At 39.3% G+C, this 23679-nt stretch overlaps 1 protein-coding gene across 9 annotated transcripts in view; it reads right to left on the bottom strand.

Moving 5' to 3' along the window:
* Positions 1–1175: 1175 nt before the first annotated feature.
* PI4K2B (phosphatidylinositol 4-kinase type 2 beta) overlaps positions 1176–23679 on the bottom strand; it is a 119495-nt gene continuing 96991 nt past the window's right edge. For 3 of the 9 annotated variants that reach the window (XM_033856900.1, XM_019928394.3, XM_033856899.2), the window contains 2 exons: positions 23613–23672; positions 13662–16083 (listed from right to left, as the gene is read on the bottom strand). In XM_033856900.1, coding sequence (XP_033712791.1) covers positions 15910–16083; positions 23613–23672 — 234 coding nt within the window. In that variant the 3' untranslated portion in view covers positions 13662–15909. Of the gene's footprint in view, positions 3168–13105; positions 13615–13661; positions 16084–23612; positions 23673–23679 lie in introns of those variants that run through there. The other 6 variants (XR_002175023.3, XR_002175024.3, XR_002175022.3 and 3 more) reach the window with 6 other exon arrangements.

The following is a 23679-nucleotide window of genomic DNA, read 5'->3' as shown; positions in this document are numbered from 1 at the left end:
GGAAGGATTACAATCTGAATAGCTATTTAAAAAAAATATTCTACCACCATGTCTGGTGCTTAAATGTATAAATGTTTCATTTATATATCAACTCGCAGGAGCTATACTATTAGGTACACTTTACAGATGAGGAAACAGGATCGGAGGTTGGGCTGCGTAGGGCAACCGTGAGGAAAGTTGGCTCTGGAGTCAGTTGGTCTTGGTTCTAATTCCACTCCACCACTTGCTAGGTTAGGCAAGTTACTTAACCTTTCTGTGCCTCAGTTTCTCATTCTGTATACAGAGGGATGAGGTACTGTTGGGAGGATAAAAAGAGCTAATTCATGTAGTGCACTTACCAAAGTGCCTGGAACATAGTGAGGAGTTATTATAATGGCTCAGCGTTAGAGATGAGGCAGGATTTGAACCATGATCCCTCCAACTCCAAGGCTCATATGCTCCTTCAGCAACCTCTGCAGCAGATAGGCCACCCTAGTCCTTGCTTCAGGGAAAGAGCATGCTGCCTGCTCTTCATCTGTTCACGTCTTATTCCTGTTTGCTTGGTTAACACCTGGTCCGCTCTCATGATTGCTTAGACATCACCTCCTCTGGGAGAGCCTTCCCTGAGCCCCAAGATTAGGTTAGATGCTCCTCTTATGTCCTCCTGTAGCATCCTGAATGTACATCAGTAGTATTGATGATCACTCTACATTATTAATTGCCTGATTGCTGGCTTGTGCCACCCTTTACCCTGTAAGCCCTTTGAGAGCAATGATCGTATATTATCCTTATATCCACAGTGCTAGCGCGTAAGAGACTTTTAATACATATTACTGATTAAATGACAACTAAAATCAGACTTTAAAAATCTGATGATGTTTGAGTTGGAAGGAACCGTTGTGTCATCTCATCTAGTGATTCCAACAAGGCTGTGCCACCTCCTAGGGGGCACATTTTAGAAATGCCAGGAGGTGTTTTTGGTTGTGACAGTGATTGGGGGATGCTACTGGAATGTGGAGGGCAGGGGCTGTGCTAAAAGATCTGTAATGGTTAGGACAGTCCTGTGCCATGAAGAACTAACTACTCTCAATCCTGCACAACTTCCTCTAGAGTCTGGAAAGACACTTATGTAGGTGAGTAACCTGTTTATAGTTATTTGAACCTACACTCCAACTTTAATTTACACAAACACAAAGTAGTTTCTTACAGTTTTAATATATCTGAATATGCCAGGAATGCAACAACTGTGTATATCAGGGGGCAATTATACTTTGCTTTGTCCAGAAAAAAAAAATTCTTCACCACTGTGGAAAACTCACATGATCAACAACAACATGGCTCATGTAATCCGAATTCCCAGTACACCCCATCTGTATCTGCCTTTAAAGCTGTTACCTTCATTGCTTGTCTGTCAGCAATTTCTGTATAATAAGCTATTCTAAAACATAGTGGCTTAAAACAAGTCATTCTCTCGCATACATCTGTGGGTTAGCTGGCGGTTGGCTGATGTGGCTGGGCTCAGCGGAGTGGTCCTGCTTCACACTTGGTCAGCTGAGCCTGCTCCCAGCTTGGGTTGGGCTCAGGTCTGCTCACTGTGTCTCATCGTGGGCCCGGGCTGGAGGGGCAGCAGACACCTGGGAGCAGTTCTTCTCATGATAATGGCAGAGGCACAGGAGGGCAAGTCTCAGTGCACAGCACATTTCACGCCTTATTTCAGTCTTGCCTGACTCTCCCACTCGGCCAAAGCAGGCCACACTGGCAAGCCCAAAATCAAGGGGTGGAAAAGTACAAGTACACTCTTCCCGTGGAGGTGGAGGGCAGAGTGGATATTTTTGAGCAAAATCTAATCCACCTCAGTGATTTTACACAAATATCCTAATTTAGCTCTGATTTCAAAATGTCATACATAAAGAAAAATTCAGTTTTGTCTTACTTATCTTGAATCTAAGTGTATTCATTATAAGAAAGTATGTGCACCTGACAATTTCACTATAACGTAACAGTGTGGTCACGCTGAGCATTTACATGTGGAACACATATTTTATTGTAAGTAACCATCCTTTTATTTTAAAATATTTTGTGGGCTTCCCTGGTGGTGCAGTGGTTAAGAATCTGCCTGCCAATGCAGGGGACATGGGTTCGAGCCCTGGTCCGGGAGGATGCCACATGCCGCAGAGTAGCTGGGCCCATGTGCCACAACTGCTGAGCCTGTGCTCCACAGCCCATGAGCCACAACTCCTGAAGCCTGTGCGCCTAGAGCCCATGCTCCACAACAAGAGAAGCCACCACAGTGAGAAGCCTGCACACCGCAACTAGAGGAATCCTGAGTGCATCAACAGAGACCCAACACCACCAAAGATAAATACATAAATTTAAAATATTTTGTGTATTTTATTTGAAATTAGGTGTTTAGTTAGATTAAATTATCTATGAATTTCATTTTAAGAGGGTCAAGAGGGTCGGCAAAGTATTTTTTACGAGAAGAGGACAAGGGGAAAAGGTTGGGACCACAGAGGTAATCCAGTACAGCTCAGCCTGATGAGGGGGGTAGCTGAACCATACACGCCCCCACTTTGAATCCTGCTCTACCCTTCACAGATTATGTCACTTCAGGCAAGTTGCTTCACATCTCTGAGCCTTTCTCAGGTGTACTATGTGTAATAATACACGTGGCTTCTGGGTTGCGGAAAGAATGAAATGAACGCACATGTGTGACATTCAGGATCCTGGCAGGGAACAGACGGCACATTCATGTAGGGTAATTGAAGGAAGCTTCATAAGGGGGCTGTTTCCCAGGCTGGGGGCAGGGTTAAGTTAAACTACCCAGGGAAAGTGCATTCCCTTAGGGCTATTACTAGCAGGAAGTTATTTCCACCCCAGGTCTACAGGGCCAAGGAAGTTACTTGAAACCCAAAGAGAATAATTATATGGAAGGAACAGCCCTACAGAGCGATGGCCTTCAGCAGAGGGCCTCAGCCAACCATGACACGCCCACAGGGAAGAAGCTGGGGGGATAAATATCCAGCCTCAGTCTCCTCCTTTGTCCCTCAGATCTTTCATCTGTCAGTGTCTCCTACTGGGAAAAAAAAAACAACAGCCAGAGATGAGATGTAGAAGTGCCTTTTGATGGCGTCCATAAAGGTCAGCCTCCCAGAGCATAGAGCAGAAGGGGAAAGCGGGGAACAAATCTGGAGGAGAAAAAAAGAGGATGATTACACAGCATGAAAAACACAGTACATGGCAAAGTAAGAACTTTATAAGTGGTAGCACAGTTAACTAAATAAGTAAACACACCCACACACATACATATACATATACACATACACATACACATACATACAGGGGAAACTCAAATAATCTCCCTAAAGTATGAATAGAACCTCCACTAGAATCTAGTTGATCTTGTAGGGAAGGTAAAACAATCTCTTTCCTTTACCCATCTTGGGTTCTCTGGCTGAGGCCCTACAAATTAAACTAACAAAAAAACAGATTGATAAGAGAAAAAACAAGCAGACGTTTATAAACACGTGTGTCAAGCATACACATGGGAGCACTTAGAGGTGAGTACCTCAAAGAGGTCGTTAGAACCTAGGCTTACACAGCATCTTGACAAAAGAACAGTATATTTTTAGAGACATGACATGAGAAGGACTTTGAGCTCCTACAGGTGGCAAATTGTGGGAAGGCGAGGAGATGGGGAAACTAATGGTAAATAAGGGTCTAGAATTGTCTATGGTGATTTATTTCTGTTCTTCTTGATAGAGAGGGGAGGTGGCGGGGAGGAGGGCATCTTTACAAATTATGTTCTGCATTTAGGCAAATAAGGGGAAGGCAAAGAGCTTTTCTTATATCTGCTGATTCTCAATTGCCTTCAGCTCCAAATCATCCTTAAACCAAAGTGGCATATTCTGCTACCTTTCCGTCTCTTCGTTCAAAGGCTTTTTCTACTGCATTCCTTTATAGATTATATCAAATTTCCACGTCAGCAATGACAACTTGACCTCTCTGAGCCACAGACTTTCGAAACTTTAAAATAAAGATAGTAATATTTGCCCTCAAAACATATTAAGGGGGATGTTGTCCCAGTAACTGAGCAGCATTTAAGCGAGAGATTCAGGGAATTAAGCATATCCAATTCCTCATCTACAGCATGGAGAGTAAGCGTAGCTGAATGTTACATTGCTTAGAAACTATGCCAGGGCAGTGGCGACCTTGGTCTAAACCGGTGCCTTGGTTGAAATACAGTTACCTGTAAGTGCTGCAATTTAAAACAAACACTTGAAGGGTAGAGTAGTTTTCCGGATTGTTCCCAAAGCCACACTGAGATTAAAGGCAGTCTTATTTCACCCTGACAGGCGTTTGGGCACAAGCATCACTGAACCTGGTTAAACCAGTTCCAGCAGCCGGGGGATCAGCCCTAAATGTTTACACAACTTTCTGACTCCTGGGAAAGGCAAGGCTACCTGATTTTTCTACTGTTTCTGAAAGCTTCAATAGTTTCAGAAGTCTTAACAGTCAGGTGGGAATTGTGTAACCAGAGGTAAGGAGCAGCCAGGGTTCCTAGAGTCAAAGGAAAAATAAACACATCTCTTTGCATACAGAGTAGATTAGCTGCTTCTTTTTGATATCACATGCTTTCCATTTTCAGGTCTTAAAAAACCCACAAGGCGACCTGCAGAGGTACCAGCCACCGGCTGCCAGATTAGCATTTCACCAGCTGGAACCAGATGTCAGGATTCTGCACAAATACCTTTTTGAAATGTCGCTTAGTTTCTCAGGGAGTCAGGTTCAGACAAATCTCTCACTATTACCCAGTGACCTCAGGTGCCTTTTCCTCTCAACCCCAGATCAACCCCGGGTGTCACACAACAGAAAACTTTAAAATAGGCTTTGGTTCCAAATCTGTCACCATGCTCCAGGAAAGATGATATTCAATCTAAAACTTTATGCAATAATCCAAACCCATAAACACAGATGTATGCTTTATTTCATCATCTAAAACCCCAAATCCAAAAGTACCACTAACACACACAGACAGCTGCTCCGGTAAAAACTGAATCCATAACAGAATTTGTACCACACTTTTCACAAAATACGTGAAATGACATTATATGTCATCTTTGTTACAAAACTTTGAAGTTAGCATTAGCTCATGTATTTTACAGGTGGAGAGAAAGCTGGTCTGGGAGACTGTAAGATCTGCCCAGGGGCATGGAGCTCATGAGCAGAGCCAGGACTTAAATACAGGTCTATTCCAATCTCAGACTCAGCCAAAAGGGAATTGTGGCCTATCTTCTACTTATTGAAGATACGCAATATTAGAACATAAGTAAGTTTGCAGTATTTCAAAAAGACAAAAGTTAAACCTATTGTATTATTTGGCTTTAGAATAAAAACTTCAAAGCTTAAGGATTTGTTTTCTCAGAGAACTCTTTACGTGGAATCTGAAGCAGGTTAAAATTTGCTGAATAAGATGATGCTGATTAATAATGCACTTTGTTAGATAAATATATTTTCGTTATATACTTTCACAGTTCAATCCATGGGCCCACTTAACATTTAGGGATCTTCAGATGAGAAACACTGAGTAAAAGCAAGATAGCTCACGGCGATGAATAAAAGCTCTCAGAAGTCATACACGACTTTGTTCCAAGTTATGTATTTTGTTCCTCAGATTTTATGCTTAATTACTACCATTCATGACAATATTTTTTTGATATTACGACAGATTAGTAGACTTGCTTGATGGAAACCAACTCATCATCATCATCATTATCATCATCAAAAAAGAGAGCTAAATAAGAAAAACTCATTGACAAAAAAAGATGGGACAAGAATTAAGTTTTCAAAGAAATGGGGGTAGGAGGAAATCTAACCACACTCCATACACAAGAATATGTTTTGATTTGTTAAAAGAGTTCCTGCTGCCACAGCTCTCTGGCTTTTTTGGGATTTCCTCTCCTAACATGATGAATTCGTTGATAAAAATTAAATCTCTCTTTTCTAACTCCTGATCTAAATGCAATATGAAGTACACAGAATCATTTGTGAAATAGTCTTGCCAAAAATGTTTAACCTGAACCTATTCAAGCTTTTGGATCTCATTTCCAATTTATAGGAAATACAGGGGATACAGAATCAAGTTGAACACTAAGAGGAAACAATGAGACAGATCCAGTATGGGGAATATCCCAAAAGTTAATGTCATGGGGAAAGTGAAGGAACTGTTTTAGATTAAAAGCTAGAACAACAGATGCAATGTATACAACTTGATTGGATCTCGATTCAAAGAAACCTAGCTATAAAATATATATTTGGTGAATAATTAAAGATATATGAATACGGTCTATATAACAGATAACAGGAATTTTTTGTTAATTTAGGAGAGATGATGTTATGGTAAGTAGAATGGTCTTATTCTCCTCTCTTTCATTGTAGTCTTTCTACATGACTAGCTTGGGTTTCCTCACAGCATGGCGGACTCTGGGTAGTTGGACTTTTTTTTTTTTATTGGCCGTGCCACATGGTGTGCGGGATCTTAGCTCCCTGGCCAGGGATCAAACCCATGCCCCTTGCAGTGGAAGCATGGAGTCTTAACCACTGGACCGCCAGGGAAGTCCCATTTGACTTCTTACATGGCAGCTGATTTCCCAGGGAGAGTGGAGGCTGCCAGGCTTCTTAAAGACTAAGCCCAAACTGGCATAGTTGCACTTTTGTTACATTCTGATGATTAAAGCAAGTTGCAAGCCCAGCCCAGATAGAAATGGGGGAGAGGTAGATTCCACTTCCTCATGGGTGGAAAAGTACATGCTTGCAAAGAGGGAAGGAAGTAATGACAGCCATCTTTGGGGACTATCTACTCCCTTACCTCCAAAGAATGGATTAAATATATTGAGATGTTGAATGAAAGCCACGCTCTCCACAAGCCTAGACATTGAAAATATGCTTCTATTAATAAATAAGAAAAATGTTGACAGCTCAGGTCAAAGCCAGTGAAGCATTTTGTTTACAAAGCATTTCATTTCCCTCCCCTGTAGGCAAAGAATTTACAGTCTAAGAGGCAAAGGTAGAGATGTGCACACACGATCAAAGATTAAGACATTATTCCCTCAAAAATACTTCATTTTAGACCTACCACCATTTTCCGGTTTTCCTTCTGCCTTTGAGCGGTATCTGAAGAGTGAATCAAAGAGCTGAAACTGTATTTTACTGATATGTGTCTTCCTACTGCCTTTTGGAGAACCTGGCATACAGTGAGTACCCATAAATGTTTGTTGAATTCAGTGAGTGACTTCTATCATACAAACTGTTGTCCATACAGGTGTTGAGATTTTAGCAAATGAGAAAAGCTAAAGCAAATTCATGTATCTGCCATGATTGAGAAACGGAGCTGTTCTGGTTCACAACTATGCAGAACAGAACCAGGAGCGAGGCAGTAAGCATGACGTTTATTTCAGTTGTAAAAATAATTATTACAAATCCAGGCTGAAAAGTCCTACATAGTATTAAGAAGAAAGCCTCTCAGACTTCACTTCAGAAAATATTTACAGATGGGTGTTCTTATTATTTCAGTGTTCCACTGAGGATATGACTAAGGAGGTGGCTGGGACTGCAGCAGTGGCCAAGGTTGAGGCTGAGCCTGGCCGCAATCAGAGAGCCTAATGCAGATGGAGGTGCCTAATAGTTTTTTAGTTTGGGTAGTGCTATGGACTGCATTGTGTCCCCTCCCCCCAATTCATATGCTGAAGCTCTAGCCCCCATGTGACTATATTTGGAGATACAGCCTTTAAAGAGGTAATTACAGTTAAATGAGGTGGGCCCTAATTCAATAGAACCGTGTCCTCAGGATATGAGTGCAATAAGAAAAGGCCATGTGAGGACACAATAAGGCAGCGATTTGTAAGCCAGGAAAAAGTCCTCACCAGAAAACCCTGCTGGCATCTTGATCTTGGACTCCCAGCCTTCAGAACTGTGACAAAATGTATTTCCATTGTTTAAAGCCACTCTGTGATATTTTTTCGTGACAGCCATAGCAAATTAAGAAAGGTGACAAAGTATTCACATAAATGTGCTCCCATATAAAAGCTTATTTTAAAAAATGAAATAATTGAAGCATACGGAAAATAACAGAGAATAACATATAACAACTCACCTACCACCCAGATTTTAACAAATGTGGCCATCTGGTCATATTTGCTTCAGATACTTTTTAAAGAGATAAAATTTTATACTTAAAGTGTACTTGGTAACCTTTAAATCTGCTTCTATAACCTCCTTACCTCCTATTCTGAAGCTGGAGAAGGACATTCCTGTTCACTTTTTAATATACTTACATGTATGCATATGTCAAAAAGCAACTATAAAAAAGTACCGTAGTACTGTTTTGTATTTACATAAATGTGTAAATACTTTTGCAACTTAGTGTTGTTTTCCTTCAACATTGTTTTCAAGTTTATGTGTACATTTCAATACATGTGGCTACAGTTGATTTTTAGTGCTCTGTGGTCTTCCATTGTATGGGTATACCACAATTTATCCATTTCCTGCTAATATTCAGGTTGTTTTCAATTTTTCAGTACTATAAACACTATAGCATTGGCCAATCTTGTATGTGTTTCCTTGAATGCACACACTACCAGGTACTTGCATCTTCAATTTTACTAGAGACTGCTCTCCAAAATGATTCTACCAACTGTCAGGCTTTTACTTTTGCCCGAATCTGCTAGGTTTGAAGTGGTAATTCATTGCTTATTGTTTCATGAAGAATACTTTACATACAATGAGCTGTGCAATTTGATGATCTTTGATAAATGTACTCACCTGTGCAATCAGAACCACACTCAAGACACAAAGTATTTCCATCATCCCTTGAAATTTCCTCAGACCCCCATGCAAAGCAGTGTTTACAATGCCACCCTAGTTAACCAGCCCCCCCCAATAATACACCTCAGTCCCCAAGCAATCACTGGACTGTTTTAACAATGGATTAGTTTTTATTTTAGAAAATTTTATATAAAAGGAGCCACATGGTACATTCTCTTTGTGTTTGGCTTCTTTCAGTCAGCATAATCGTTTTGAGATTCATCCATGTTGTTGGGTTTATCAGCACACGACTTTTTTTTTTTTTTTTTTTTGCAGTACGCGGGCCTCTCACTGTTGTGGCCTCTCCCGTTGCGGAGCACAGGCTCCGGACGCACAGGCTCAGCGGCCATGGCTCACGAGCCCAGCCGCTCCACGGCATGTGGGATCTTCCCAGACCGGGGCACGAACCCGTATCCTCTGCATCGGCAGGTGGACTCTCAACCACTTGCACCACCAGGGAAGCCTAGCACATAGTCTTTTCCTTTTCATTGTATGGATGTATTTTTTGCTTATCCATGCACTTGTTGGTGAACTTGGGTTGTGCCCAATTTAGGGTATTACAAAAAAGGTTGCTGTGAATATTTCTATGTAGCCGTTTGCTTTCATTTCTCTTGGGTGGGTAAAAGAAAAAGGAATGGCTGGGTGTGCGATAGGTGTAAGTTTAACTCTACTCATTGTGGGTTTTATTTGCATTTCCCTAGTGGTAATGTTGAGCATCCTTTGATGTGCTTATTGGCCATTCATTTATCTTATTTTGTGAAGTGTCCGTAAAATATTTTGTTCATTTCTTTTTTTTTTTAACATCTTTATTGGAGTATAATTAGAGTGTTGTGTTAGTTGCTGCTTTATAACAAAGTGAATCGGCTATACATACATCCCCATATCTCCTCCCTTTTGTGTCTCCCTCCCACCCTCCCTATCCCACCCCTCTAGGTGGACACAAAGCACTGAGCTGACCTCCCTGTGCTATGCGGCTGCTTCCCACTAGCTATCTATTTTACATTTGTTAGTGTATATATGTCCATGTCTCTCTCTCTCTCTCTCTCTCTCTCTCACTTCGTCCAAGCTTACCTTTTCCCCTCCCCATGTCTTCAAGTCCATTCTCTACGTCTGCATCTTTATTCCTGTCCTGCTCCTATGTTCATTTCTTAAATGGGTTATTTTACTTCTTATTCTTGAGTTGTGCAATCTCTTTATATATTCTGGAATTCTTTATCAGATATATTTGTCAAATATTTTCTCCCAGTTTGTGACTAGAAATTTTATTTTCTGAAGTGTCTTTTGAAGAGCAAAAGTTTTTAGTTTTGATGAAGACCAATTTATCAATTTTTTCCTTTAATGGTTTGTGCCATTTGTGCTCTAAGAAATCTCTGTAAAAACAAGGTCACTAAGATTTTCTCCTGTTTTCTTCTATAAGTTTTAGCTCTCATACTTAGGTCTCTGTATGGGGTGAAAGTAAAAGTTCACTCTGTGTGTGTGTGTGTATTACAGTATCACTTGTTGAAAAGACTTCCCTTTCTATTGAAATGCCTTGGCACCTTTGTTGAAAATCAGTTTACCATGTATGTAGGGTTTATTTCTGGATTCTCTTTTCTGTGTCCTTGATCTTATGTCTATTTTTACCCCAATTACCACTGTTTTGATTGCTGTAGCTTTATAAGTTCTGAGACCAGGTAGCGTATAAGTCCTCCAACTTTTGCTCTTGTCTCATAGGTTGGCCAGAACATTTCCATATACATTTTAGAATTAGCTTGTCAATTTTTTTTTTTTTTTTTTTGCAGTACGCGGGCCTCTCACTGTTGTGGCCTCTCCCGTTGCGGGCCACAGGCTCCGGACGCACAGGCTCAGCGGCCATGGCTCACGGGCCCAGCCACTCCGTGGCATGTGGGATCTTTCCAGACCGGGGCACGAACCCGTGTCCCCTGCATCGGCAGATGGACCCTCTTGTCAATTTTTTAAAAAATCCTGATGGGATTTGATCATGTTGAAACTATAGACAAACTTGGGAGCATCAACATCCTAACATTATTGATACATAAGCATGGTAATGCCCTCCATTTATTTAAATCTTGAATTATTCTCAATACTCTTTTTATAGTTGGTATAGAGAGCTTATACATCTTTGGTTGGACTTATCCCTAGAAATCTGATGTGTTTCGCTGCTGCTATAAATGGTATCTTTTAAAATTTTCTTTTTCTAACTAATGTTGCTGGTATATAAACCTTGCAAAATTCACTTATCAATTCTAATAGCTATTGGTAGATTCTTGTTAATTTTCTACATGCATAATTATGTCATCTATAAATAATGACAATTTTCTTTCTTTCTTTCTGAACCTCATTCCTTTCACCTCTTCCCTGCCTTTACTGCACTGGTTATGCTCTCCAGTACGATACTGAATATGAATTGTGAAAGCAGGCCCCCTTGTCACATTACTGATCTCAGAGAGAAAGTGCAGAGGCAGAATACTGGCCCCCAAAGATGTCCATGTCCTAATCTCCAGAATTTTTGAATATATTAAATGGCAAAGGGGAATTAAAGTTGAAGATGGAATTAAGGTTACATATAAGCAGGCCTTAACATAGGGAGATTATTCTAGATTACCCAGGTGGGCCCAGTGTAATAACAAGTGTCCTTAAAAGTGCAAGAAGGAGGCAGAAGGGTCAATGTCAGAATGATGTGATGAGAAAAGTATTCAGCCCGCTGTTGCTGGCTTTGGAGATGGAGGGAGAGGGCTACAAGCCAAGGGATGTGTGAGGCTCCTCGATACTAGAAAGGACAAGGGAACAGATTCCCCCCTAGAGCCTCCAGAAAGAAACACAGCCCTGCTGACACCCTGATTTTAGTCCAGTGACACCTGTATCAGGCTTCTAACCTGCAGAACTGTCAGATAATGAATTTGTGTTGTTTAAAACACTAACGTTTGTGGTAATTTATTACAGCAGCAACAGAAAACAAATATAGAAAGCTTTAGATTTTCCAGCACTAAGTATGATGTTTGCTGTAGAGTTCCTGTGGATGTTGTCTATTTGCCCTTGGGTGCCTTCTAGTTTATTTCTGAAACATACTGTTAACTCCAATATTTCCTCTGAGCTCTGTCAGCTCTCATTTTATTTCCTCCTGTTGCTTGTCCATCTAATTTTTGAGCTTTCCTGATTTTGATGTTATATTGTTCTTTCTCAGGTTCTATCATTTCTTGAATTTCTTCAGCATTTTAACAAATATTACTGTTTTCTTCTGCTTTGTAAAAGTTTCTAGGCTATCTTCATTTCCTGTGGGTATGTGATACATGCTGTTATCCTGTTTTCTTAAAGCATATTGTATGATGTGGTCATGTTTAAGTGAGATGGACTTTTTCATACTTTCCTCCTATATTTTCAGAAGATTCCTGGGTAGGTGGTGAGGTAGGCCTGGAGTTTCCTGGTTTTGTAGTTCTAGGGTTCTCTCTTCTGTAGTTATTACAGAGTATTAGATAACATTTTTTTTTAAGATAACTTTTATTTTTATTATTCTTTTTGTAATAGCTGATATTTTAGTCTTACTTATTTATTCGACCGTGCCACTTGGCCTGCAGTATCTTAGTTCCTGGACCAGGGATGGAACCTGGGCCCAGCAGTGCAGGTGCTGAGTCCTAACCACTGGACCGCCAGGGAATTCCCAGATGACATGGTTTTTTATGAACCTTCTTAGTACTTTCTGAATTGTCTCATCTGGTCCCCTCTTCTATCTGTATCAGAACCTTGTCTCCTTTATCCCCAGGGTCCTTCCCTCATCAATGTCTATCCTATATCCAGTAGCTTCTCTCAGGGCAGGTCTATGTGCTCTCACCAGCTACTTCCGGGAACCCTGAAGACCAGGTTGCCCTGGCACCCTCATACCTTCCTGCAGGCTCCCTTTACAGCTTCCGGCTGAATGCTGGACAGCCCTCTCCCAATTTTGATTGTTGTTTTGGATGCACCAGTTGAGACTGCCACGATGACTGGGGGCGCCTCCTTTTGGGGCTGATGACATGTCAGCAGATTCTGGGCTCTTTGTACCATCACAGGCCCCCCTCACTTTCCCTCCGTTCACTCCTCCAAAGCTGTTGTTCCCATGTGATCCTTTTGCTATTGATGGATGTAGCCCAAACTGCTCATTTCTGGGATCCATAGGGATATTCTATCATCTAATTTTAGTGAAGATGGTGTCACTGTGATTTTCCTTTTGCTATCCTAGTTGTTCTATGGGGATTTGAGATTAAATACTCACTGCTGCTGCCATTCAGCCTTCTATAATTGGTTTTTTATTTTAAAATGATTTTTTTTTTCTATTTACACCGTTAATGCCCAGGATAGGACAGACTATGGTAAGTTTTAACATATAAATGCAAAATTTTAGTGACTAAACACAAGCACTATTTCTTGCTCATGTCACAGTCCAATGCAGTCAGCACGCTCTCCTGGTAGGTTTCCAAGCAGTGACTCACATGCCCTGGCTGCTTCCACTTTGCAAATTCTTTGTTTACAGCCAAATGGGAAGACAAGAGAGTGGTCAACGGTGATCACTGGTTGTGCCGCAGTGAGTTTTACTGCCAGGTCTGGAAGCCACATATATCCCTCATCCCCACATCTTACTGGCCAGAACTCGGTTACATGGCTCCAAACTCACCATAAGAGAGGCCTGGAAACAGAGCCACACTGAAGATCTCTGCCACTATCTGTACAGCTGCCCAAGCAACTTTGGGAAAGAAGGCAGACTATAAAACATAAGATGCTGCCTGTCTCTTCATATATCTGTAAAAGGATTTAAGATGTAATCTGATCAAAGGACTGGTCACCACTGTTTTTAATAAGGTTTTAATTCCATTAGTACAAAACTTTAATTAAAAAAAAATTTGTGAATCAAATCGTTTTCAAGATTGCAAAAAACATGTTTCCATAGTCTTCAACTAACTGCTGACAAATTTGGGGGAGAGTAAGGCAGCTTATATTCAAATAAAAATGAAAATGTCTCTAATTATAGAGATTCCAGTTAAATATATCTTTTGGAATGATGAAGTATTAAACTGTACTACTAATATATGCAGTAAGAAAATGGTGGTTTGTCATCATTTATAAACATAAATGTATTTACAAACATTCTAAATATTCAATATACATACTTCAGGAGAAATCTAGTCTTAAGACAGTGATTTTTATTACCTTTCGTCTACCATGTTTGACACTATAAATATACTCACTGAGAATATTAACACAATATTTAAATAAAAATGAAGTTCATGAAAATTTATAAAATAAAACCAACGTACTCTGACTTCTAAGCATATCTTAAATATTTCAACTCTATTTTTCTGGCCTGGTCAGACCATTTAAAAATATTTCCACACTATTTTAATTTTAGGGTACAAAACAGTAGCAACTTACTAAGTTTTCATCTTTTAAATTAATACAGAAATTCTCAAAATACTGAAAACCCTGTTTTATGAAAGCAGTAACCACATCATAACAACTTATTTCATTAAGAACACATCTTCAAAAGGCACATTTTAATGACTGGTATTTATCTAAAGATATTAGCTTGAGCTTTGAATTTCCAGTCAATTTTCCATTATCTCAACATTGAGATCATGGAGGGTCAGGGGAGGTAGGAGAACACAGGTTTCCAATGGACTTCCACTAGGACAGCAGTAATCCTCACTCATCACATCCACGAAGACCAAGAGAAAGGTGTGAAGAAAGGGAGAACGGCAGATCTGACTTCCATCCTAATTCAATCTTCAGGAAATACTTTTTATATAAAAATAATTTGAAAAATTACAGGACAGAAAGCTTAACGACAAAAGGCCAAGACCACAAACTGCCCAGTTTAGTCTGAGTGGTGATGTTATTTGTTTGGAGCCTAAGAAGAGAATGAAGCTCCTGCTTCTTTGGGATCAAATCTTCATATCGGGCTCATCTCAATTTCAATCACTTGGTAAGTTAAAAGTACTACAAATTCCCAGGATGTCAGAAATACTGATATTCAAAATCAAATAAAAATGACTTAATGGTTATCTCTGTTACGGTCCCCTTTAACTGGGACTAGTATTCTAAAGTTGACTGTAATTATAATAACATCAGTAATTTCAAGTACCCTACAACACTACTATTATTTTTAAGAGGTTATGTCCTAGGACCTGAAAATGCAACCCAATATACGGTTTGAGTTATGGTTTACCTTTCAGTGAAGTTTAATACTAATTGAAGTACTAAATTGAATGAGATCAGTACTCTGAGGTACTAAATGATTAAGTATTGATCCCATGCAAGAAACAGATGGGAATTTTTAATGCTATTCTGGAATTTCAAAATACTGGGGATCTATCTTAATTTCATATTATTCCCCTCAAGTCTCAGTTGAGTGTTTCCATTTTTTTAAAGGGGGAGATAGCGTTAGATTTTTTTTCCCTCACTATAACAAAATAATTGACCCAAAATATTCTGAAGTACAAAAAGGAAAATGGTCATTGGTAACTTGAAATATAATTTTCTGGTCCCTAATAATGGTCACTTTAGGAGCATTTATTCAAGTTCTAAAGTAGCAGCTTTTTAAATTAAGGCAACATTGTTTTATTCTTAACTATTTTCTATTAACTACTCTATTAAAGCTCATAAGAGCAGTTTCATCCTCAAAGTCCTTTTATAATGTAAGAAGAGTTAACATGACCATTCTTCTCAATATTAAAAAAGTATATAAAAAGTTATTGTATTCAAAGTCAACAAACACCTTATTTTTCTGTTTGGAATTCTAGAGTAATTATAGTCATTCCAGAATGTGTAAACTATGAAATGACCTCTGAAACTAACATCAACAACATAAAATACAATTTTTCTACAAAAATACGACATAGGAGATATATCACTTCTTCCCTGAAATAGAAATTTAGTATTTGGACAGAAAACTGTAAACTTCAATTACATTCAAAGAAAACCTTTTAGAAACTTATATTATTTGAGGTTTTGGCAACTGGAGCTCTTACCAGCAGGTTTACAGGGCGGTAATGTTGTAACAACACAATAATGCCAAACGGTTTCTTTCTCTCACATCTGCTACCAGGAGGAAAAAAAAGGCTTCCTGCAGTGGACAGTCTGGGTGAATGAATTGCTGAGGTGGACGATCCGACCCTGACCTCCACCTTGACTGCGCTCCACAATCACACAAGGCATCTGTACTAGCTGGACAGGACTCCTCCTGTCTCTCAATGCCTGAGTAAGGTTTAAGATCTGTGGAAAGAAGAGAGGTTTTCATCAGTTCAAAAAAGATAAAAACCTTCCGTTCATTGACATTATTTTAACCATCTATTCATAACTACAATTTTTATTTCATCCATTTATGCCCAGCAGAGACTGTGATGAGTAACTGCTATCAATATATATATGTGGATGTATGGATGCTTATACACACACATACATATACACAGACAAATGCACAGGATTAAAATTAAATAATTTTTGCCAATTGGTAACTTTGAAATATTCTAGAATGCATCTATGTCCAGGAGCAATGGAGTCAGAGACTGAATGAAGTGAATGGTTCCACATACATACCCCAGTTGACACTGGACCTAAAAAAATACTGCTCTAAATAGTCTGGTTTTTACTAAATACTTGCCTTACCCACTCATTCAACAAATAAATTTACTGCATGCTTATTATGTGCTAGGCTCTGTTCTAAGTGCTGGGGATGCAACAGTAAGAAAACAAACAAAATCTCTGCCTTCACAGAGCTCACATTTCAGCAGGGGAGGAGTCAATAAACATCTCAAACAAGTCAATTACACCAAGTATTAGAAGGAAAAAGTGCTATGGGGAAGCATGACGCAGGGCAAGTGAATTAGCGAACTGGGGAAGGTAGCATTTAAAGTAAAGTTTTATTTAAGAGTCTATTCTTTTTTTTTTTTTTTTTTTTTGCGGTACGCGGGCCTCTCACTGCTGTGGCCTCCTCCATTGTGGAGCACAGGCTCCGGACGCGCAGGCTCAAGTGGCCGTGGCTCACGGGTCCAGCCGCTCCGCGGCATGTGGGATCTTCCCGGACCGGGGCACGAACCCGTGTCCCCTGCATCGGCAGGCGGACTCTAAGAGTCTATTCTTAAATAGGAAAAGTAAAACTAGGAAACGTGAACTATATTACATTCCATGTTTAAACATACTCTTGGAATTGCTACTTGAGCATATAAATAAGGTTATGAAACAATGCATAGCTTACAGCCTATTCTACTCTGTTCAAATAAAAATTTAATAATTAATTTTCTTTTTTTCCCTGCATATCAGGTAAAAAATTCCCTTTGGGGGCTTCCCTGGTGGCGCAGTGGTTGAGAGTCCGCATGCCAATGCAGAGGACACGGGTTCGTGCCCCGGTCCGGGAGGATCCCACATGCCACGGAGCGGCTGGGCCCGTGAGCCATGGCCGTTGAGCCTGTGCATCCGGAGCCTGTGCTCCGCAACGGGAGAGGCCACAACAGTGAGAGGCCCGCGTACAGAAAAAAAAAAATTGCCTTTGTTGTGTACGTTAGAAATAAGGATGTCTCCTTCAGGTATTTGAAAATATTTAATATACAGATGGTGTGCATTTTACTAGTTGTTGTAAAGACTGTTTAATAGTGAGATAAGCATAAAGGTTTCAACATAAAGCCATACTAATAAATAAATGTCATAATACTTGAACAGTATAAACTAGATGGTTTAGATCCTGGAAGATCTGAAGTATTTAATACATCAGAGAAATAAACCTTTACTAGTAATAGTAGCTACTCATTGTATTTATGGTTTAGGATTCCTTTTAAGCTCTTCCCTTAAAATCTTCTAGGCTAGTTATGTTTGGATAAAAAGACAAAAAGAATTTACAAAATTTATGTTTATAAGCATTGCCCTTACCATGAAAATAAATGTGGGTACCAGCATGGCTAAGGAATGAAATATTCAGTTAGTTTCCTCTTTTGATTTTAAAAATCCTATTCTAAACATGTTAATCTAAACACACTAATTTAAGTAACATCTAATATTTTCCTGACTCTAAAAACAATACATGATTGTTGTAGAGAATCTAGAAGCGGAATGGTACAAAGAAAATGAAAGTCATTCTACAAGACTAAAAAATTTCAAATATATAATAGCAAAAATTATTCAGTCTTAAAACTATCCAAAATATTAGTATTTCTTTGGGAGTTGAGAAGACACTTGATGATCTTGCATTTATTTGCTAAAGAAATATTTACTGAGCACGCGCTGTGTTGGGGAGAAGACTAAATACGAGGGAAAAAACCCATCTGAGCCCTTAAAGTGCACACATTGTAGAAACAAACAGCCACACAAACAAATAACTGGAATGTAGTGTGACAAACACTTCAGCAACAGTGGATCTATGCCCTGACTTTACAATCTGATCCCCTCCTTTACATACCACTCATTTTTTCATTTCCCAAAGAATAAACACATCTATTACTATATCTTTACATCAGAGAAGATTATTTTTAGAAATAGACTAAACATTGCAGGCAAGGAAAAACACTTTATTTATTTATTTTGCGGTACACGGGCCTCTCACTGTTGTGGCCTCTCCCGCTGCAGTGCACAGCCTCCGGATGCGCAGGCCCAGCGGCCGTGGCTCACGGGCCCAGCCGCTCCGCGGCACGTGGGATCCTCCCAGACCAGGGCACAAACCCGTGTCCCCTGCATCGGCAGGCGGACTCTCAACCACTGCGCCACCAGCGAAGCCCAGGAAAAACACTTTAAATGCTCCATCTATGCCACATTTGATACCATGGTAGGGGTGTGATAGGTCAAGGGCAGATGGTGTGAACTCACAGACTTCTGCATATAGACTTTGCTTTCCTTTGGACTAGTTCACTGGTCCTCAAATTTTAGTAGGCATGAGAATTACTGTACTATCTACATAAAACTATGTATATTCTACTTCCTGGTTGGTTTTAAGCTATTTTTCAACTGTACTATGCCCAATTTGCTGTCCTTTTTTTTGGGGGCCTGCACCGTACGGCTTGTGGGATCTGTTTCCTGACTAAGGATTGAACCTGCGCTGCAGCAGTGAAAGCCCGGAATCCTAACCACTAGGCCACCAGGAAACTCCCCCAACATGCTGTCTTAACATCCAATTTCTGAGTGAAATGTGACCCCAATACTCCCATGGAGTGCTAGGGAAATCAGAACTCCTTGAGCGGCAGGAGGAGCCTAGGAAGACAGAGCTGGAGCTTGAAGGAAAAACTGTTCTCCAGAAGGAGAGGAAAAGGCATCCCAGGAGAGACGACAGCACGCAAAGGGCACCACTGGGAGATGTGAACTGGGACTGAAGAACAGTTCTGAGCGGCTAGGCTTAGGGGAAGCTGACAGTGACAAGAGATAAAGGTAGCTATGTTGCTGGAGGCAGACTGCAAAGGTGTTGGAGAAGTTGCTCAAAGTCAGGGCTTAAGCCTGTACGGACTGACAAATCAGGGGAGTTTTAAATCACAAAAGAGATGATCATATCTGCTTTGAGAAAGATTGTTCTGGTCTAATGTGGAAGAAGGATGGGAAAAGAGGTAAGGACACCACTTAGAAGATCATTAAATCCAGAGAAGAGATGATAAGGACCCCAGGCAGAGGCAATGCCGAAATGTTGCAGATTCGCCAGACTTTAGACTCCCTTATTAAACAGATGCAACGTGTTAACCCCTTTGAGCCAAGTTACAAAATGCAGGCAACTATGTAGAGCTGTTATGAGGAAAAATAATAACAAACATAAAAATATCTAGTAAAGAGTCAAGTACTCAGGAGGTACGAAAGCGTCACTTTCATTTTCTTTAACATCAATTTTTACTGAATCTGCAAATGAGCTTCTGGTTTATATATCACTGAATAGAATTTCACTCTGTATTAATGAAACTGTTTTATTAATCATTTCTGTCACTTTTTTCAGGTCGTGTATAAAATGTATTTCAAATAAATAAGTATTTCTGAGGTCCAGTGCTCCAAACAGGCACAGGTAGAAAGAACATAAAATGATGCTCTTATTGAGCTTGATCATGATTCAAGCTTGATCATGACCCTACTGCTAGTTAAAGTAAAATTCAAAAATTTTAACTGAATAAACATTTCTAGTCAAATTTTAAAAGAAATGCCTTCATACTAGCTCCTAATTCCAGTCCACATCTTTATATGTAGAATGAGAATTGTCACTGATTATGTGTGCAAAACTAAAAACTTACTATAAACTAGGACAGAAGACTAGGTTGTACGAAGCACAAATCATGATGTTAATTGGCAAAATTAGAAGGGAGAGGGATTCAAGGGATAATTATAAATGACTGAAATAATGAAACGGAGCAGGACCCTATGTCCTCTGCCTGCCTTTTGTCTGTGGAAAAACCTTAGCCAGAGAATAAGTTTAATCAGAGAAATGAGAAAATACGGAAACAAAGGAAAACAGCCAAAGGAGACCAAATAATAACAGGTTAGTCACTAAGCACAGTCAAAGACCTTAGTTCCTCCTCAAGGGCTATAGATAATAATCTGGGCCATATCCTGTGAGCTGTCTTATAGATACTGAAACCCCCATCAAGTGGAAGAAGTTAACTACATGATGACCAGACTGTAGCCATGACCTAAGCTGACACAATTCCAAGAATTGGCCTCAAGGAAATGGGAAAAAAAGGACCCTGGAACTGAAGATTAACTGTACTTACAACAACCAAGATGACGCTGGTCAGACCACCGCATGACCAATTTCAAGATGACTGTCAGAGCTGACTGTGCTGTTTCTGCATGTAGCCCCCTCCCTCCATCTATAAAAGCTCTTGCCCACTGGTTGTAGGAGGGGGGGAGGGGAGTTGGTCATTGGACAGGCGTCTGCCCTCCCCCACCAGTTGCCGGCATCTAAAATAAAGCAAACTTTCCTTTCCACCAACCTTGCCTCTTTATTGGTTTTTGAGCAGCGAGCAGCCCGGATCCCACTTTCGGTTTCAATAACACAGTATTTTGACTCAATTAAGGGACTGGCTGAATAATGAATTCTGTTGCTTGAAACACAGGTATTAGTTTTTGTTTGTTAAGCCTTGGTTTCAAAGCACTGCTTTACTTTAGAATATAAAATAATACCTGATTTTTTTCAGACTAGCTTCTTTTAAAAAAGGGTTAAAATCAGAGAGCTACACAATCATGTACATGGTCAGAGTACCTTACTCTTTTTGGCTATCAGAAAGGTCAAAACCAAATTAAAATAAAAAATCAAAACAAAATAAAATTAAAACATAATGTTCTATTTTATTTTTTCTTTCCCAGATCCTGATCCTGTCACTTTTATATTCTATTACACCCATTTGTATAATACTTTACTCCTTTGTATAATACTTTACTCCAGGATATGAATAAATAAACCTAAAACAGCAGATAGCCACTGGTATATCTTTGTAACAGACCTCAGAACTAGAATGTCCCCATATCTGTTCAGACAAGCATTTTAAAATTAAAATTAAAATTTCTCACATACTAACTTTAATCTACAATTAAAGCTTACAAGATTATTTACAGCTTTTATTTAAAAAAAACACACAAACATTTCTGAAATAAAGATACATCTTTAGGGATAAGAGAATTCCAGAAGATGGAGCATATTGTTAAGTCAAATAGATATGTTTCAAGCAAAAATGCCAAATAAGGGCATAATTACGTATGCCTGAAAATTTAGTTCAAATATAGTTTAGGGTGGTAACACTCAGCAACATAATTACAATCATCAATCATCTAAGCCCATCATTCATACCTGAATTACCGAAAACACCTCCCCACAAGGCTCCCTGGTTCTAGACTCATCTGCTGAGTCAATGTGCACCCCACTGTCCAATCTGCAGGGATTCTTTGTTGGGTTATGGACACCTTTTGCTGGGATATAAATTCTATTGCCCAGTCCATGCCCAAGACACACATATAAACAGAATTTAGCACGTAATCTGAGGGAGTTCATAGGAGAAACCCCAGGGTAAGGTCTCCTCTCGGGAAATGTAAGTCTCATCATAACTCTCCCTTTTAAAAAAATATTCTGATTCCTTTTTTATTATATACAATATGTTAGCAGCTTATACATACCATTATGCACTACATTTTATAACATATTCTGGAGATCTCTCCATACTAGTAAATGGACAACTTAGTCATTACCACAGCCCTGTTTAAAAATTGAAGTATAGTTGATTTAAAATATATTGCATTAGTTTCAGGTGTATAGCTTAGGGATTCTTTTTTTTTTTTTTTTTTTGCAGATTATACTCCATTAAACGTTATTACAAGATATTGGGTATAATTCCCTGTGCTATACAGTACATCCTTGTTGATTATCTATTTTATGTACAGTAGTTTGTTAATCCCATACTCCTAATTTGTCTCTCCCCTCTCCCTCTCCCCTTTGGTAATCATAAATTTGTTTTCTATGTCTGTGAATCTGTTCCTGTTTTGTATATAAATTCATTTGTATTATTTTTTAGATTTCACATATAAGTGATAATCAAAGTTTTGTCTTTTGCTGACTTATTTCATTAAGTATAATATTCTTTAGGTCTATCCATGTTGCTGCAAATGGCAATATTTCATTCTTTTTTATGGCTGAGTAATATTCCACTGTATTCTAAGCCAATCATCTGTTGATGGGCACTTGGGTTATCACAACTGCTCCAATCCCTTCCATGTGGAGTCTATACCCGGCACTTAAGGCCCTTCAGAATCTGGCTCTAGCCTGCTTCTCCGGACATTTCACTTACTATTTAAAACGTATGACTCCAGCAAAGCACTGTATAAGCGCAAGAGAACACAGAGAGATGTATATGCTAATAATTTGTCCCTTTTCCTGACCCCCAGCCTCATCAGAAGCAAGAGCTCCATCAGAGTAGGAACTTGGTTTTTACTCACTGCTTTGTCTCAATCATTAGGACAGTTTCTGGCTCTGGTTCTGTCAATAAATATATAATGAATACACAGTTATCTAATTTAACTATATCTATTTGTTAATGTTATATAATAAATAGTGCAAAACTTAGACTTGTCTTCTTTGTCACAGGTATGCAGCAAACAGCTACCTTAAATGAAATGCATATTTTAGGAAGAAAAAGTTAATTAGTAAGTCACTAAAAGACAATGTTTACCCTATAGTTTATTTTCATTTCAAGTCTTCCTTTTGGAATCTAAATACTATTAGTAGACTAGAAGAACCAGACATCACCTGTAGGTCAGCCCAGCCTGCAGGTCCACACCAGCAGATGTAATTGATACCCTGTATTGCTAATGAAAGGAAGTGAAAAGGAGTGAGAGGACTGAGTTACAGCTAGTACTTTTATGTCCTAATTCGTGCTCAACCATGGTGACATGGTTATTTACTGACTGCTCTAGCAAAGGCCAAACATATTTTATGAGGAAAATAATCAACAGGAAACAGAACTTGGTATTGAAACATTCAAGCAAGTGGATTTGAGGAGGAAGACGATACCAACACTCAGGAAACCAGTTATCAAAATGAGGACAAGAATTAGCAGTAGGAGGAAACTGGCTAACTAAACAATACACAACAAGGTAAAAAAAAATCTAATACAGAAGACAAAAGAGAAAAAAAGAGTATTGAAATCAACTTCATTTCTAATCATCTGAGCTACTTTGGTTCAGAATAAAGGACAGTGTTGAGAGCTGCATCTTTGGGTCACAATGGAAAAAAAAAGTTGACTACTGTTTCAAAGAGAGAGTTTTTCCTTAATGAACAAGATCTTAAAAAGGTGACCTACCTGACCCCTCATCACAGACATCTGCCTTTCAAAAGTGGCTTTGTCAAATCTTCTGTCAGTCTATCAC

This window comes from Tursiops truncatus, chromosome 5 (assembly GCF_011762595.2).
Source record: "Tursiops truncatus isolate mTurTru1 chromosome 5, mTurTru1.mat.Y, whole genome shotgun sequence".
NCBI lineage: Eukaryota > Metazoa > Chordata > Mammalia > Artiodactyla > Delphinidae > Tursiops > Tursiops truncatus.
This window is presented reverse-complemented; position numbering and strand designations above follow the sequence as displayed.